The 16,702-nt window shown below is 44.7% G+C and overlaps 1 protein-coding gene across 1 annotated transcript in view; it reads right to left on the reverse strand.

Moving 5' to 3' along the window:
• The window catches only part of LOC143804614 (DNA-directed RNA polymerase I subunit RPA2-like), a 391,215-nt gene that overhangs the window by 87,324 nt on the left and 287,189 nt on the right, over window positions 1-16,702 (reverse strand). The window contains 1 exon segment of the mRNA XM_077282870.1: window positions 13,522-13,633. Within this exon segment, the coding sequence (XP_077138985.1) occupies window positions 13,522-13,633 (112 nt within the window).

Genomic DNA, 16,702 nt, shown 5'->3' on the forward strand with positions numbered 1-16,702 from the left:
CAATTTAGGGACAGTTGTGCCTAGCCCACGGTCTAGGAAACAGTTGGCTGTAGGCGTTCGCACCCCCTCCTCCTCCTCCTCCTCGTCCTCCTGCAGAAGCTACAGCTCTTCCACAGAACGCAGTCTGCCAACCACTCCATCGGCAGATGACACTGTTGCACACCAGTTGTCCCATTATGGGCCAGCTACTGCCAAGCGTCAGCAGGCTGTATTGGCTATGAAGTGTTTGGGCGACAACAGACACACCGCGGAAGTTCTGTCCGAGTTCTTGCAACAAGAAACGCAGTCGTGGCTGGGCACAGTAGATCTTGAGGCAGGCAAGGTAGTGAGTGATAACGGAAGGAATTTCATGGCTGCCATCTCCCTTTCCCAACTGAAACACATTCCTTGCCTGGCTCACACCTTAAACCTGGTGGTGCAGTGCTTATTGAAAACTTATCCTGGGTTCTCCGACCTGCTCCTCAAAGTGCGTGCACTTTGCTCACATATCCGACGTTCGCCTGTACACGCCAGCCGTATGCAGACCTATCAGCAGTCTTTGAACCTTCCCCAGCATCGCCTAATCATAGACGTTGCAACAAGGTGGAACTCAACACTGCACATGCTTCAGAGACTGTGCGAACAGAGGCGTGCTGTTATTTATTTGTGGGAGGATACACGGGCAGGCAGTAGGATGGCAGACATGGAGTTGTCAGGTGTGCAGTGGTCTAAGATACAAGACATGTGTCAAGTCCTTCAGTGTTTTGAGGAATGCACACGGCTGGTTAGTGCAGACAACGCCGTAATAAGCATGAGCATCCCCCTAATGCGTCTGCTGATGCAAAGTTTGACGCACATAAAGGAGCAGGCGTCTGCACCAGAGGAAGAGGAAAGCCTTGATGACAGTCAGCCATTGTCTGGTCAGGGCAGTGTACAGGACGAGGTAGCGGGCGAAGAGGAGGTGGAGGACGAGGAGGATGATGGGGATGAGTATATTTTTAATGCGGAACCTTTCCCGGGGGCACAGGAAATTGGTTGCGTGTCACGGCCGGGTTCTGGTTTTTGGAGGGACACAAGTGACGTAGATTTGCCTGCAACTGCCCCTCAACCAATCACAACCGGAGATTTGACAACTGGAACTTTGGCCCACATGGCGGATTATGCCTTACGTATCCTAAAAAGGGACACACGCATTACGAAAATGATGAACGATGACGATTACTGGTTGGCCTGCCTCCTTGATCCACGCTATAAAGGCAAATTGCAAAATATTATGCCACATGAGAACTTGGAACTAATATTAGCAACCAAACAATCAACTCTTGTTGACCGTTTGCTTCAGGCATTCCCAGCACACAGCGCACGTGATCGTTCTCACACGAGCTCCAGGGGGCAGCAGACTAGGAGTGTTAGGGGTGCACACATCAGAAGTGGCGTTGGACAGAGGGGTTTTCTGACCAGGTTGTGGAGTGATTTTGCTATGACCGCAGACAGGACAGGTACTGCTGCATCAATTGAAAGTGACAGGAGACAACATTTGTCCAGTATGGTTACTAACTATTTTTCATCCCTTATCGATGTTCTCCCTCAACCATCATTCCCATTTGATTACTGGGCCTCCAAATTAGACACCTGGCCAGAATTGGCAGAATATGCATTGCAGGAGCTTGCTTGCCCGGCAGCAAGTGTCCTATCAGAAAGAGTATTCAGTGCTGCAGGTTCAATATTAACCGAAAAAAGGACTCGTCTGGCTACCCAAAATGTTGACGATCTAACATTCATTAAAATGAACCACAACTGGATTTCGAAATCTTTTGCCCCACCTTGCCCGGCCGACACCTAGCTTTCCTATGAAAAGCTCTTGCCTGTGAATTACTTTTCTAATGTCTAATTTGCTGCAGCTGATTGTACAGCATACGACATGTTTACACCTCCCTAAATGGCCAAACTCCCCACACGGGGCCGTGGTATCGCGACTTGGCGCAAGCACCCGTGAGACTGCTGTTTGTCTGAAGAGGTGGGTGTGCTCGCTTTTGGTTGACGGCATTGCTACTGGGTCCCTCATAGTACAATGTAGTGTCTCTGGCGGTGGTGGTGCGCACCCAACGTCAGACACACCGTTGTAACATGAGTGGCCCTGGGGCGGTCCCGCCGGCCTCAAGAGAGTTCCCCCCTACCCCAGCTCAAAATGGGCTCTACCACGTGCAAAATTATGTCGCACAGCTCCACCAATCTTTAGTCTATTCGCTGACATCATTCAATGTCTGGCACTGACAATACAAATTTGTAGACATCTATGATGCAACTTAAAGTTGTCTGTGTCTGTGTCCTATATTGGCACCATTAAATAGTTACTGCCAAATTACTATGTCAGAAACTCAGCAGATGAGCCCACCCCTGTACCAAAGTATGCCACCTTTTTTTTTGTTTTGGTTGTTTTGCGATACATTAACATCTATTTATATTTTGGGAGTACTGGGACAGACACTCCTTGCACTACTCCTCCACTCACCACCAAGCTGCCTGTGTATCCATGTAACCGATGTAAAACTGCCATGAGCCTATTGTTTGTTATTTTAGGCCTTTGAAGCCTTTCTGCGCTCCCTCCTTCCACTAGGCCTCCACTGACCAGACCACTGCTGCCCGTGTACCCCTGGAACCAATTATAAAGTGCCTACAGCCAGCCCAATTTTATTATGTTAGGCCTCTGAAGCCTGTCTGCGGTCCCTCCTTCCACTAGGCCTCCACTGACCAGACCACTGCTGCCCGTGTACCCCTGGAACCTATTATAAAGTGCCTACAGCCAGCCCAATTTTATTATGTTAGGCCTTTGAAGCCTGTCTGCGGTCCCTCCTTCCACTAGGCCTCCACTCACCTGACCACTGCTGCCCGTGTACCCCTGGAACCTATTATAAAGTGCCTACAGCCAGCCCAATTTTATTATGTTAGGCCTCTGAAGCCTGTCTGCGGTCCCTCCTTCCACTAGGCCTCCACTGACCAGACCACTGCTGCCCGTGTACCCCTGGAACCTATTATAAAGTGCCTACAGCCAGCCCAATTTTATTATGTTAGGCCTTTGAAGCCTGTCTGCGGTCCCTCCTTCCACTAGGCCTCCACTCACCTGACCACTGCTGCCCGTGTACCCCTGGAACCTATTATAAAGTGCCTACAGCCAGCCCAATTTTATTATGTTAGGCCTCTGAAGCCTGTCTGCGGTCCCTCCTTCCACTAGGCCTCCACTGACCAGACCACTGCTGCCCGTGTACCCCTGGAACCTATTATAAAGTGCCTACAGCCAGCCCAATTTTATTATGTTAGGCCTTTGAAGCCTGTCTGCGGTCCCTCCTTCCACTAGGCCTCCACTCACCTGACCACTGCTGCCCGTGTACCCCTGGAACCTATTATAAAGTGCCTACAGCCAGCCCATTTTATTATGTTAGGCCTCTGAAGCCTGTCTGCGGTCCCTCCTTCCACTAGGCCTCCACTGACCAGACCACTGCTGCCCGTGTACCCCTGGAACCAATTATAAAGTGGCTAGAGCCTATTTTTTGATTTAATTTAATATTAATAAAGCCAGGATGGACTACGATGTACCACGCTATGAGCTACCCAGTTGACAATTCTTTTGGGAGAAAAGCCATCCCACCCCTTCACCTGCATGTTAAAGACCGCATTGTCCTTGCATTCTGTCAATTTGTCAGTCCAAAGGTATACCTGACAACAGACACATGGACCTGTAGGCCTGGCCACGGAAGGTTACGTGTCCTTTGTGGCTCAATGGGTTAATGTATTGGATGCATGGTCCACACAGGGGACAGCCTGCAAAGTCTGTCTGCAGTCCTTAATTCAAGTTGTCCTCAACTGAATAAAGCTGAGCTTCAACCTTCTGTTCAAAATTACCATTTTAAAAAATGCAATAGGCTTTTCCGGCCTACTAAAGGTGTCTGTCTGTGTGCCCCTGCCTGGTGTTGTCCTCAACTGAATAAAGCTGAGCTTCAACCTTCTGTTCCAAATTACCATTATAAAAAATGCAATAGGCTTTTCCGGCCTACTAAAGGTGTCTGTCTGTGTTGTCCTCAACTGAATAAAGCTGAGCTTCAACCTTCTGTTCCAAATTACCATTATAAAAAATGCAATAGGCTTTTCCGGCCTACTAAAGGTGTCTGTCTGTGTGCCCCTGCCTGGTGTTGTCCTCAACTGAATAAAGCTGAGCTTCAACCTTCTGTTCCAAATTACCATTATAAAAAATGCAATAGGCTTTTCCGGCCTACTAAAGGTGTCTGTCTGTGTGCCCCTGCCTGGTGTTGTCCTCAACTGAATAAAGCTGAGCTTCAACCTTCTGTTCAAAATTACCATTTTAAAAAATGCAATAGGCTTTTCCGGCCTACTAAAGGTGTCTGTCTGTGTGCCCCTGCCTGGTGTTGTCCTCAACTGAATAAAGCTGAGCTTCAACCTTCTGTTCCAAATTACCATTATAAAAAATGCAATAGGCTTTTCCGGCCTACTAAAGGTGTCTGTCTGTGTGCCCCTGCCTGGTGTTGTCCTCAACTGAATAAAGCTGAGCTTCAACCTTCTGTTCCAAATTACCATTATAAAAAATGCAATAGGCTTTTCCGGCCTACTAAAGGTGTCTGTCTGTGTGCCCCTGCCTGGTGTTGTCCTCAACTGAATAAAGCTGAGCTTCAACCTTCTGTTCCAAATTACCATTTTAAAAAATGCAATAGGCTTTTCCGGCCTACTAAAGGTGTCTGTCTGTGTGCCCCTGCCTGGTGTTGTCCTTAACTGAATAAAGCTGAGCTTCAACCTTCTGTTCCAAATTACCATTATAAAAAATGCAATAGGCTTTTCCGGCCTACTAAAGGTGTCTGTCTGTGTGCCCCTGCCTGGTGTTGTCCTCAACTGAATAAAGCTGAGCTTCAACCTTCTGTTCCAAATTACCATTATAAAAAATGCAATAGGCTTTTCCGGCCTAATAAAGGTGTCTGTCTGTGTGCCCCTGCCTGGTGTTGTCCTCAACTGAATAAAGCTGAGCTTCAACCTTCTGTTCAAAATTACCATTTTAAAAAATGCAATAGGCTTTTCCGGCCTACTAAAGGTGTCTGTCTGTGTGCCCCTGCCTGGTGTTGTCCTCAACTGAATAAAGCTGAGCTTCAACCTTCTGTTCCAAATTACCATTTTAAAAATGCAATTGGGTGACCGGCCTACTAAAGGTGTCTGTCTGTGTGCCCCTGCCTGGTGTTGTCCTCAACTGAATAAAGCTGAGCTTCAACCTTCTGTTCCAAATTACCATTATAAAAAATGCAATAGGCTTTTCCGGCCTACTAAAGGTGTCTGTCTGTGTGCCCCTGCCTGGTGTTGTCCTCAACTGAATAAAGCTGAGCTTCAACCTTCTGTTCCAAATTACCATTATAAAAAATGCAATAGGCTTTTCCGGCCTACTAAAGGTGTCTGTCTGTGTGCCCCTGCCTGGTGTTGTCCTTAACTGAATAAAGCTGAGCTTCAACCTTCTGTTCCAAATTACCATTATAAAAAATGCAATAGGCTTTTCCGGCCTACTAAAGGTGTCTGTCTGTGTGCCCCTGCCTGGTGTTGTCCTCAACTGAATAAAGCTGAGCTTCAACCTTCTGTTCCAAATTACCATTATAAAAAATGCAATAGGCTTTTCCGGCCTAATAAAGGTGTCTGTCTGTGTGCCCCTGCCTGGTGTTGTCCTCAACTGAATAAAGCTGAGCTTCAACCTTCTGTTCAAAATTACCATTTTAAAAAATGCAATAGGCTTTTCCGGCCTACTAAAGGTGTCTGTCTGTGTGCCCCTGCCTGGTGTTGTCCTCAACTGAATAAAGCTGAGCTTCAACCTTCTGTTCCAAATTACCATTTTAAAAATGCAATTGGGTGACCGGCCTACTAAAGGTGTCTGTCTGTGTGCCCCTGCCTGGTGTTGTCCTCAACTGAATAAAGCTGAGCTTCAACCTTCTGTTCCAAATTACCATTATAAAAAATGCAATAGGCTTTTCCGGCCTACTAAAGGTGTCTGTCTGTGTGCCCCTGCCTGGTGTTGTCCTCAACTGAATAAAGCTGAGCTTCAACCTTCTGTTCCAAATTACCATTATAAAAAATGCAATAGGCTTTTCCGGCCTACTAAAGGTGTCTGTCTGTGTGCCCCTGCCTGGTGTTGTCCTCAACTGAATAAAGCTGAGCTTCAACCTTCTGTTCCAAATTACCATTTTAAAAAATGCAATAGGCTTTTCCGGCCTACTAAAGGTGTCTGTCTGTGTGCCCCTGCCTGGTGTTGTCCTTAACTGAATAAAGCTGAGCTTCAACCTTCTGTTCCAAATTACCATTATAAAAAATGCAATAGGCTTTTCCGGCCTACTAAAGGTGTCTGTCTGTGTGCCCCTGCCTGGTGTTGTCCTCAACTGAATAAAGCTGAGCTTCAACCTTCTGTTCCAAATTACCATTTTAAAAAATGCAATAGGCTTTTCCGGCCTACTAAAGGTGTCTGTCTGTGTGCCCCTGCCTGGTGTTGTCCTTAACTGAATAAAGCTGAGCTTCAACCTTCTGTTCCAAATTACCATTATAAAAAATGCAATAGGCTTTTCCGGACTACTAAAGGTGTCTGTCTGTGTGCTCCTGCCTGGTGTTGTCCTCAACTGAATAAAGCTGAGCTTCAACCTTCTGTTCCAAATTACCATTATAAAAAATGCAATAGGCTTTTCCGGCCTACTAAAGGTGTCTGTCTGTGTGCCCCTGCCTGGTGTTGTCCTCAACTGAATAAAGCTGAGCTTCAACCTTCTGTTCAAAATTACCATTTTAAAAAATGCAATAGGCTTTTCCGGCCTACTAAAGGTGTCTGTCTGTGTGCCCCTGCCTGGTGTTGTCCTCAACTGAATAAAGCTGAGCTTCAACCTTCTGTTCCAAATTACCATTTTAAAAATGCAATTGGGTGACCGGCCTACTAAAGGTGTCTGTCTGTGTGCCCCTGCCTGGTGTTGTCCTCAACTGAATAAAGCTGAGCTTCAACCTTCTGTTCCAAATTACCATTATAAAAAATGCAATAGGCTTTTCCGGCCTACTAAAGGTGTCTGTCTGTGTGCCCCTGCCTGGTGTTGTCCTCAACTGAATAAAGCTGAGCTTCAACCTTCTGTTCCAAATTACCATTATAAAAAATGCAATAGGCTTTTCCGGCCTACTAAAGGTGTCTGTCTGTGTGCCCCTGCCTGGTGTTGTCCTCAACTGAATAAAGCTGAGCTTCAACCTTCTGTTCCAAATTACCATTATAAAAAATGCAATAGGCTTTTCCGGCCTAATAAAGGTGTCTGTCTGTGTGCCCCTGCCTGGTGTTGTCCTCAACTGAATAAAGCTGAGCTTCAACCTTCTGTTCAAAATTACCATTTTAAAAAATGCAATAGGCTTTTCCGGCCTACTAAAGGTGTCTGTCTGTGTGCCCCTGCCTGGTGTTGTCCTCAACTGAATAAAGCTGAGCTTCAACCTTCTGTTCCAAATTACCATTTTAAAAATGCAATTGGGTGACCGGCCTACTAAAGGTGTCTGCCCCTCCCTGGTGTTGTCCTCAACTGAACAAAGCTGAGCTTCCACATTCTGGCTTTCGCCCTATACTATCAGATATTAAACTGCATTTGGCCTACTAGTGTGGTTAGGCCCTTGAAACAGTGTCTGCTGCTCTTGGGTTTGCTACTCCACTGAACAAAGCAATGCCGCCTGTTTAGTCCTGTTACAAATTTTGAACTGCATTTAGCCTACTTTATTCTTTGGCCCTATATCTGTTTCCTCCTCATCCTGCCCATTGCCCAGCCACTGCTAAATGAGTCTGCTGGTACATTGACCTAGACCACTACATTCCCCTTGTACTCTACACAGCCAGAATCTGACCCTGCTGAAAGTAAGGTTCCCCTTCCCGCATGTTATACCACCTTACACAGGGACAAAGAGGAAGGTGCAGATGAAAGTGCAGGTTCCTTCATCAGGTGGGGGGGCATACTCGTTGGCGATGTCACTGGCACAGGGCCCCTCAGAGTACGCAAAAGTGTCGCTGCTGGTGGGAGGCGCCCCCGCCATGCAAACACACCGCCGTACTTTGAGGGGCCCTGTGCCAGTGCCAATGCGAACGAGTGGGCCCCCCCCTGCTTGCTCAGGATCACAGCACTTGCAACGTTGAAATACTTACCTCTCCCTGCTCCACCGCCGTGACGTAGTCCGCATTTCCTGGGCCCACGAAAAACTTGAGCCAGCCCTACTCCCCCCACAACTTTTGCCAAATGACCCCCAATTCCCTATGCCCAACTATTATTATAAAGTTAATTACGATTGGCAAGCTTCAGAAACAAGAATGGATGTTTTTGGCATTAAAATGGGCACTGTAGGTGTTTTCCTGGCCTCCACTCACAGCCGACTATGCTTCCCCATTGACTTGCATTGGGTTTCGTGTTTCGGTCGATCCCCGACTTTTAGCGACAATCGGCCGACTGCACTCGACTCGACTCTGGACAAAATCGGGTTTCCCAAAACCCTACTCGATCTTAAAAAAATGAAAGTCGCTCAACCCTACATTCCAAAAATTCCTGTGAAACACTTGAAGGGTAAAAAAACTTCTTGAATGTGGTTTTGAGTAGCTTGAGATGTGCAGTTTTTAGAATGGTGTCACACTTGGGTATTTTCTATGATAAAGACCCCTCAAAGTGACTTCAAATGTGACTTGGTCCCTAAAAAAATAGTGTTGTAAAAATGAGAAATTGCTGGTCACCTTTTAACCCTTATAACTCCCTAACAAACAAAAAAAATGTTGGTTCCAAAATTGTGCTGATGTAAAGTAGACATGTGGGAAATGTTACTTATTAAGTATTTTGTGTGACATATCTCTGTGATTTAAGGACATAAAAATTTAAAGTTGGAAAATTGCAAAATTTTCAAAATGTTCGCCCCATTTCCGTTTGTTCACAAATAAACGCAGGTAATATCAAATAAATTTTACCACTATTATGACGTACAATATGTCACAAGAAAACAATGTCAGAATCATCAGGACCCGTTGAAGTGTTCCAGAGTTATAACCCCCTGCTCACAACCTGTACCATATGTCTAAACTGCAAGTAACATCTCAGTTCACTCAGGGTCTTCTTTTAGGAATGACAGGTGTTTTTCTCTGGCCGCCGATCAACATCTGACTTTTATGGCTTGATCTGCGAAGTCGGTCTTCAATGCTTTACCTAAAAAGACAGTCTTTGGTGCTTGAACTACATAGTCGAGACGTCCCCAGGATCAGACCGCTCTAAGGTACAATGAGCACAATATCTTCCACGAGCCCGTCCTTTTGCCCTGACTTGTGCTTCACGGTCCTGGCCTTTTATATTTAGCAACTGTGTCACAGATGTCACTTGACCCGGTGTCCCCCTCAAATTATTTCATCTAGGGAACACACTCTCCGTCCTTCAGTTCCTGCCTATACAGTGCAGCCAGCAGATGGTGGCATTTACTTGCAGGTGCTGTGCAATGTTGACTGAATGCATCTTCCATTTGCCTCCCCTTTACAACTGAATACAGATTTGATAGAATTTTGATTGAATTGAGATTGAAAGGTCAGTCCAGAGGAAGAAGCACAATTCTCTGATAATATATATAGCATTTTCATTAGTATTCTTGATTAACAAACTTAAAATTAAAATGACAAGTTACTCTTTGAATACTGTGCAATTTATGTTCTAGCAACACTGAAGTATATAATGCCACCTAGACTGATATACAACCAGTTCCACATTTTGTGTGTCACTTTTAAATCTTCTTTAATCATCTTCATTTTTTAAAACAACACAAATGTACCCCAATTTACATCTTTGTAAGGAAATATGCTTATAAGCAGCCAGGTGTTCAATGACTATACGAAATAATCCTTCCTCACAATGCAATGTATAATCTGTGTTATAAAGATCCATAGAGGCTCAGATACACTGCTACATATTATTCACTAACTTCTTTAGTAACTTTATTCTAGATGTTAATGTAAAAGTTCTCATAGAAGCCAAGGCAATAAACATTTAAAATGTGGCCCTGATGATAATAATCTTTATTTTTATATAGCGCTCACAATCTAAATTCCCTATCAGTATGTCTTTGGAATGTGGGAGGAAACCGGAGAACCCGGAGGAAACCCACGCAAACACGGAGAGAACATACAAACTCTTTGCAGATGTTGTCCTTGGTGGGGTTTGAACCCAGGACTCCAGCGCTGCAAGGCTGCTGTGCTAACCACTGAGCCACCGTGCTGCCCATATGTCCAGTAATGTCCAGTGGTGGAGAACAGAGACCGAGCCCGGAATCTGCCTCGTTCTGCAGTAGGAAACTCACTTATTCAGTGAGTGCATCTAGCTGCTTGCTGCTGAATGTCCAGTAATGTCCAGTGGTGGAGAACAGAGACCGAGCCCGGAATCTGCCTCGTTCTGCAGTAGGAAACTCACTTATTCAGTGAGTGTATCTAGCTGCTTGCTGCTGAATGTCCAGTAATGGTACATCCAGGGGTGGAGAACAGAGACCGAGCCCGGAATCTGCCTCGTTCTGCAGTAGGAAACTCACTTATTCAGTGAGTGCATCTAGCTGCTTGCTGCTGAATGTCCAGTAATGTCCAGTGGTGGAGGACAGAGACCAAGTCTGGAATCTGCCTCGTTCTGCAGTAGGAAACTCACTTATTCAGTGAGTGCATCTAGCTGCTTGCTGCTGAATGTCCAGTAATGGTACATCCAGGGGTGGAGGACAGAGACCGAGCCCGGAATCTGCCTCGTTCTGCAGTAGGAAACTCACTTATTCAGTGAGTGCATCTAGCTGCTTGCTGCTGAATGTCCAGTAATGGTACATCCAGTGGTGGAGAACAGAGACCGAGCCCGGAATCTGCCTCGTTCTGCAGTAGGAAACTCACTTATTCAGTGAGTGCATCTAGCTGCTTGCTGCTGAATGTCCAGTAATGGTACATCCAGTGGTGGAGAACAGAGACCGAGCCCGGAATCTGCCTCGTTCTGCAGTAGGAAACTCACTTATTCAGTGAGTGTATCTAGCTGCTTGCTGCTGAATGTCCAGTAATGGTACATCCAGGGGTGGAGGACAGAGACCGAGCCCGGAATCTGCCTCATTCTGCAGTAGGAAACTCACTTATTCAGTGAGTGTATCTAGCTGCTTGCTGCTGAATGTCCAGTAATGGTACATCCAGTGGTGGAGCACAGAGACCGAGCCCGGAATCTGCCTCGTTCTGCAGTAGGAAACTCACTTATTCAGTGAGTGTATCTAGCTGCTTGCTGCTGAATGTCCAGTAATGGTACATCCAGGGGTGGAGGACAGAGACCGAGCCCGGAATCTGCCTCGTTCTGCAGTAGGAAACTCACTTATTCAGTGAGTGCATCTAGCTGCTTGCTGCTGAATGTCCAGTAATGGTACATCCAGGGGTGGAGAACAGAGACCAAGTCTGGAATCTGCCTCGTTCTGCAGTAGGAAACTCACTTATTCAGTGAGTGCATCTAGCTGCTTGCTGCTGAATGTCCAGTAATGGTACATCCAGGGGTGGAGGACAGAGACCAAGTCTGGAATCTGCCTCGTTCTGCAGTAGGAAACTCACTTATTCAGTGAGTGCGTCTAGCTGCTGAATGTCTAGTAATGTCGTATCCGGTGGTGTAGAATGTCCAGTAATGTCATCCAGTGCTGATGTAAAGTCGTCTCCAGCTGGATCCCATGTTCTTTGTGGGTTCACAGCGAGACCCCGCCCTGCCTCACCTGCAAAATAAATGTCACAACATTAGCAAAACAGTAAAGATGACTATATGGATATGGAGACAGATTTTAATGAGCAAGACAGCTGGAAAAGTTTATATGTCATTCATTATTTTCAGATTATATTGCTTGTGGAGACTTAAAGGAAATGCAATGCTTCCCAGGGAATCTGAATAAGTAAATAGCCTCTTCAGAGAGGAAGAGGACGTGAACTCTCTCAAATTCCCAGGGAAGAATTGTCTACACGAAGAAACCTAAACCCTTAAACCCCATGTCAGACGTCTCTCACGCAGGAAAATCAGATCTCCTGCTTTACGCTGATGAGAAGCAAACACCCCGAAACACATATCTGCAATGGGAATTTCTGCTTTGGCTTCCTTTCCTAAGTTATGTGGCAAGGTTTTTTAAAAAGTCGATAGTGACTTTTAAGATTGCTACTTGGAATAGATGGCACTACTGTTCATGTCCTCTGCCTCTCTGAAGAGGCTTCTTACATTATATTACAGTCTTTACAGGCAATGAACTGATCCTAGCCTTAAGGCCCCGTCTCACATAGCGAGATCGCTAGCGAGATCGCTGCTGAGTCACTAGTTTTGTGACGCAACAGCGACCTCCATAGCGATCTCGCTATGTGTGACACGTACCAGCGATCAGGCCCCTGCTGTGAGATCGCTGGTCGTGTCGGAATGGCCTGGACCTTTTTTCGGTCGTTGAGGCCCCGCTGACATCGCTGAATCGGTGTGTGTGACACCGATCCAGCGATGTCTTCACTGGTAACCAGGATAAACATCGGGTTACTAAGCGCAGGGCCGCGCTTAGTAACCCGATGTTTACCCTGGTTACCAGCGTAAATGTAAAAAAAAACAAACAGTACATACTCGCCTTCTGATGTCCGTCAGGTCCCTTGGCGTCTGCTTCCTGCTCTCACTGACTCCCGGCCGTACAGTGAGAAGTGAGAGCGCAGCAGTGACGTCACCGCTGCGCTCTGCTCTCACTGTACGGCGGCTCAGTCAGAGAGCAGGAAGCAGACGGCAAGGGACCTGGACACCGAAAGGCGAGTATGTACTGTTTGTTTTTTTTGGTAACCAGGGTAAACATCGGGTTACTAAGCGCGGCCCTGCGCTTAGTAACCCGATGTTTACCCTGGTTACCCGGGTGCTGCAGGGGGACTTCGGCATCGTTGAAGACAGTTTCAACGATGCCGAAGTCGTTCCCCTGATCGTTGGTCGCTGGGGAGAGCGGTCTGTGTGACAGCTCCCCAGCGACCACACAGCGACTTACCAACGATCAGGGCCAGGTCATATCGCTGGTCGTGATCGTTGGTAAATCGCTTAGTGAGACGGGGCCTTAACAGGCCATCCTCTGACAGATTGACTACTAGATTATCGATTAGTCTCTTATTGAAAGGAAATGGATTTTAGAAACATTAACAGAACCAGTATGGAAACTCCCCTCTGTATCACTCTGTCACTGTTACTTTGCTTACTGTAAGTGATAGCTGTAATTTGTGTATAACCCCTTCTCATGTACATCACCATGGAATCAATGGTGCTATATGAATAAATAATAATAATATGTTGCTGGTACCAGCTAGACTCCATACAAAGACCGGTTTTGGCTCCCAGTCTGAAGCTTTAGCTTGCACAAATAAAAAAATCGCTATCAACATTAAGGTCTCAAGTGATCAATTTCTAACTAGTTATCCCACTGCTTGTTAATGCTAGAACATAACCTACTGTATATCATTAAACATATATTTAAGTCTTAAGAACTTACTGTCGGTTTTGGCTGGGACGGGCTTCATCTTCCGAGAAGCCAGTAGGACGTTCAGATGCTTTAAGAAAAATAAGCAGAGGAGGTGGAACATGTTTTTTGTCCTCTTGATGTCCTGTAAAATACAATGTTAGTGAGACTAGTTGATCATGAAAAGAACATTGATTCTACTCTACAGCCATCCTGGGATTGGAGACCCCCAGCATACTAGGAAATGACTTAAGGGGAAACTGTCACCATGAAAACACTGTTCTATCTGCAGACATCATGTAATAGATCTGGGGGATGAGTAGATTGATATATAATGTAGTTGTGTGAGAAAACATTCAGTATTACCTGTGTTTTAATCATTGTTTCCTTTGCTTTTTCTTGGATTTTCAGACCAATTGGCGGTACTATCACTAACTGACACATTTCTTTGTCCATGTATGTATACAGAGGTAGCTGTCAACCACGGATAGGACTGCCCACAGGACCACAAATCCCAGAAAGAGCAGAAGTTTAAATGATTAACTCCTACATGACCTATGACATATATATACGTCATAGTTTGTGCTCTGCATTACATGCAGGCTACTATTCTGAACCCTCATGTTTTTAGGCACATGAGAGCTGATCTGATCAGCTGTCATGTGCCCCTAACAGCCGTGAGTGTAATCATGATTCACCCATAGCTGTTAACCTGTTAAATGCTGCTGTCAATTTACAAAACGGCTGCATTTATCATATTCACGGCAGAAGCGCGTCACTAATCTCACCCATCGTCGTGCCCGTCACATAAATACGAGGTGCCAATGGGATAGCATGACAACCCGGGGTCTGCAAGAGACCCTTGTGGTTGTCATTGCTGATCTGCTATGAGCGCCACCCTAAGCCCAGCACTCATAGTAAATGATCATTTTTGCTACAGGCAGCAGGGCTGAAGCGAACAGATGATTGCAGCTTCAAGTCTCCTAAATAGAGTATTGAAACAAGTAAAAAGTGGAAACAAATGTTTTTAAAAACATGAAGAGAATTAAAAAAATAAAAATTCAAATCACTCGCTTTTGCCCCATTCAAAATAAAGTGATAAAACAAAAAAAATTAAATAGACACATATTTGGTATCAAAGCATTCAGAAATGTCCGAGCTATCAAATATAAAAATAATTAATCTGATCAGTAACCGGTGTAATGAGAAAAAAAAAAATCAAAATTTCAGAATTAAGTTTCTTTGGTCTCCGCAACATTGCAATAACAGGCAATCAAAAGATCATGTCTGCACCAATATGGCATCAATAAAAACGGCAGCTCGATGTGCAAAAAATAAGCCCTCACCCGGCCCAAGATCCTAAAAATTGGAGACATTATGTGTCTAGGAAAATGGTGCCATTGTTTTTTTTTTTGTTTTTTTTTTTTACAAACTTTCGATTTTTTGCTCACCACTTACCGTAAATAAAAAGAACCTAGACATATTTGGTGTAAGAGAACTCATAATGAGCTGGAGAATCATAATGGCAGGTCAGTTTTAGCATTTAGTGAGCATGGTAAAAAAAAAAAAAAAAACAATTCACAAATGAAAAAAGCAAGAAGAACGGCACCAGATACAACGGTATAGATCAAACGACCAAAACTAGTCCGATTGTTACTCAGCAGGTGGTGTTCAACACACTTTTTGTGGTGCTCGACATCATATATATAGTCTTTGAAAAATGCGTACACCAGAGACAGAGGAAGATGCGGCACTCACCAAATCGTGTTACAATAAAAGTCCTTTATTTCGCCATTACATGGATTAAGGACGTCACTTCATAGGCTGTGGGTACGTGCGAGGGTGCATGGTCACACAGGACCTGTATGATCATGGTGTTTTTGAGGATTTCTCTCTTTTCCGCCATGGGTCCGTGAGGAGCGACATCAGTCACAATATTTGTTTTGCCCTCATGCTTTCCCGTAATGTAGAATATTGAAATTAGGTTAAAATCTCACTAAGGACAACATTTGCAAGGAGTTTGTGTGGGTTTCCTCCGGGTTCCTCCCACACTCCAAAGACATACTGAGGGGGGATTTTGATTGTAAGCCCCAATGGGGACAGTAATAACAATGTAAGTAAAACGTTGTGGAAATAATGGTGCTACATACAGTGGGGAAAATAAGTATTTGACACACTGCCAATTCTGCAAGTTTACCCACCTACAAAGAATGGAGAGTTCTGTAATTTTTAATGTAAGTAAACTTCAACTGTGAGAGAGAGAATCTTAAAAAAATCCAGAAAATCACATTGTATGACTTTTGCATAATTAATTAGCATTTTAATGTATGAAATAAGTATTTGTTACAATAGAAGAACAGAACTTAATATTTGCTACAGAAACCTTTATTTGCAATTACAGAGGTCACATGTAGTAGTTCTTTCCCGAGTTTGCACACACTGCAGCAGGGATGTTGGCCCACTCCTCCATACAGATCTTCTTCAGATCTGCCAAGTTTCAGCAATGGTGGAGAGGTTGGAGTGTGATTGATTGAGTGTGTGGACAGGTGTCTTTTATACAGATAACAAGTTCAAACAGGTGCAAATAATACAGGTAATGAGTGTAGAGTAGGAGAAATTCTTAAAGAAAAACTAACAGTTCTCCGAGAGCCAGAATTCTTGCTGGTTGGTAGGTGATCAAATACTTATTTCATACAATAAAATGCAAATCAATTATATAGAAATCATAAACTAAATCTAGAAAATCACATTGTAAGATTCTGTGTCTCACAGGTGAAGTGTACCTATGGTAATAATTACAGACCTCTCCATTCGATGTAGTTGGGAAAACTTGCAAAATTGACATTGCATCAAATACTTATATTCCCCACTGTAAGTGAGATAAATATATAAAATAAACATCATATAAATGTTATAACCTCTAACTGGTACAGTGATGTATAAAAAAGATGGACCAAACCAGTAGAGTTACCTCTATGTCTAGGGTTTATTCACTGACATTTTCCTTTAAGAGACTTTTTTTATAAAGGCGTTTTCCCATTAAATTTGTCATAAAAGCCCTGAGTACTTACTGTCAGAGTTGACGATCACGTTCTGATGTGACTGGAATTTGGCGACCAGATCACTAACCCGACCGGGAGGGATTCTGATGTTTTTGAGCTCGTCCCTTTTTTCAGCCCAGCGTCCGCGAGGAGCTTCATGATATCCAATATTT

The sequence above is a fragment of the Ranitomeya variabilis genome, chromosome 2 (assembly GCF_051348905.1).
Source record: "Ranitomeya variabilis isolate aRanVar5 chromosome 2, aRanVar5.hap1, whole genome shotgun sequence".
Classification (NCBI taxonomy): domain Eukaryota; kingdom Metazoa; phylum Chordata; class Amphibia; order Anura; family Dendrobatidae; genus Ranitomeya; species Ranitomeya variabilis.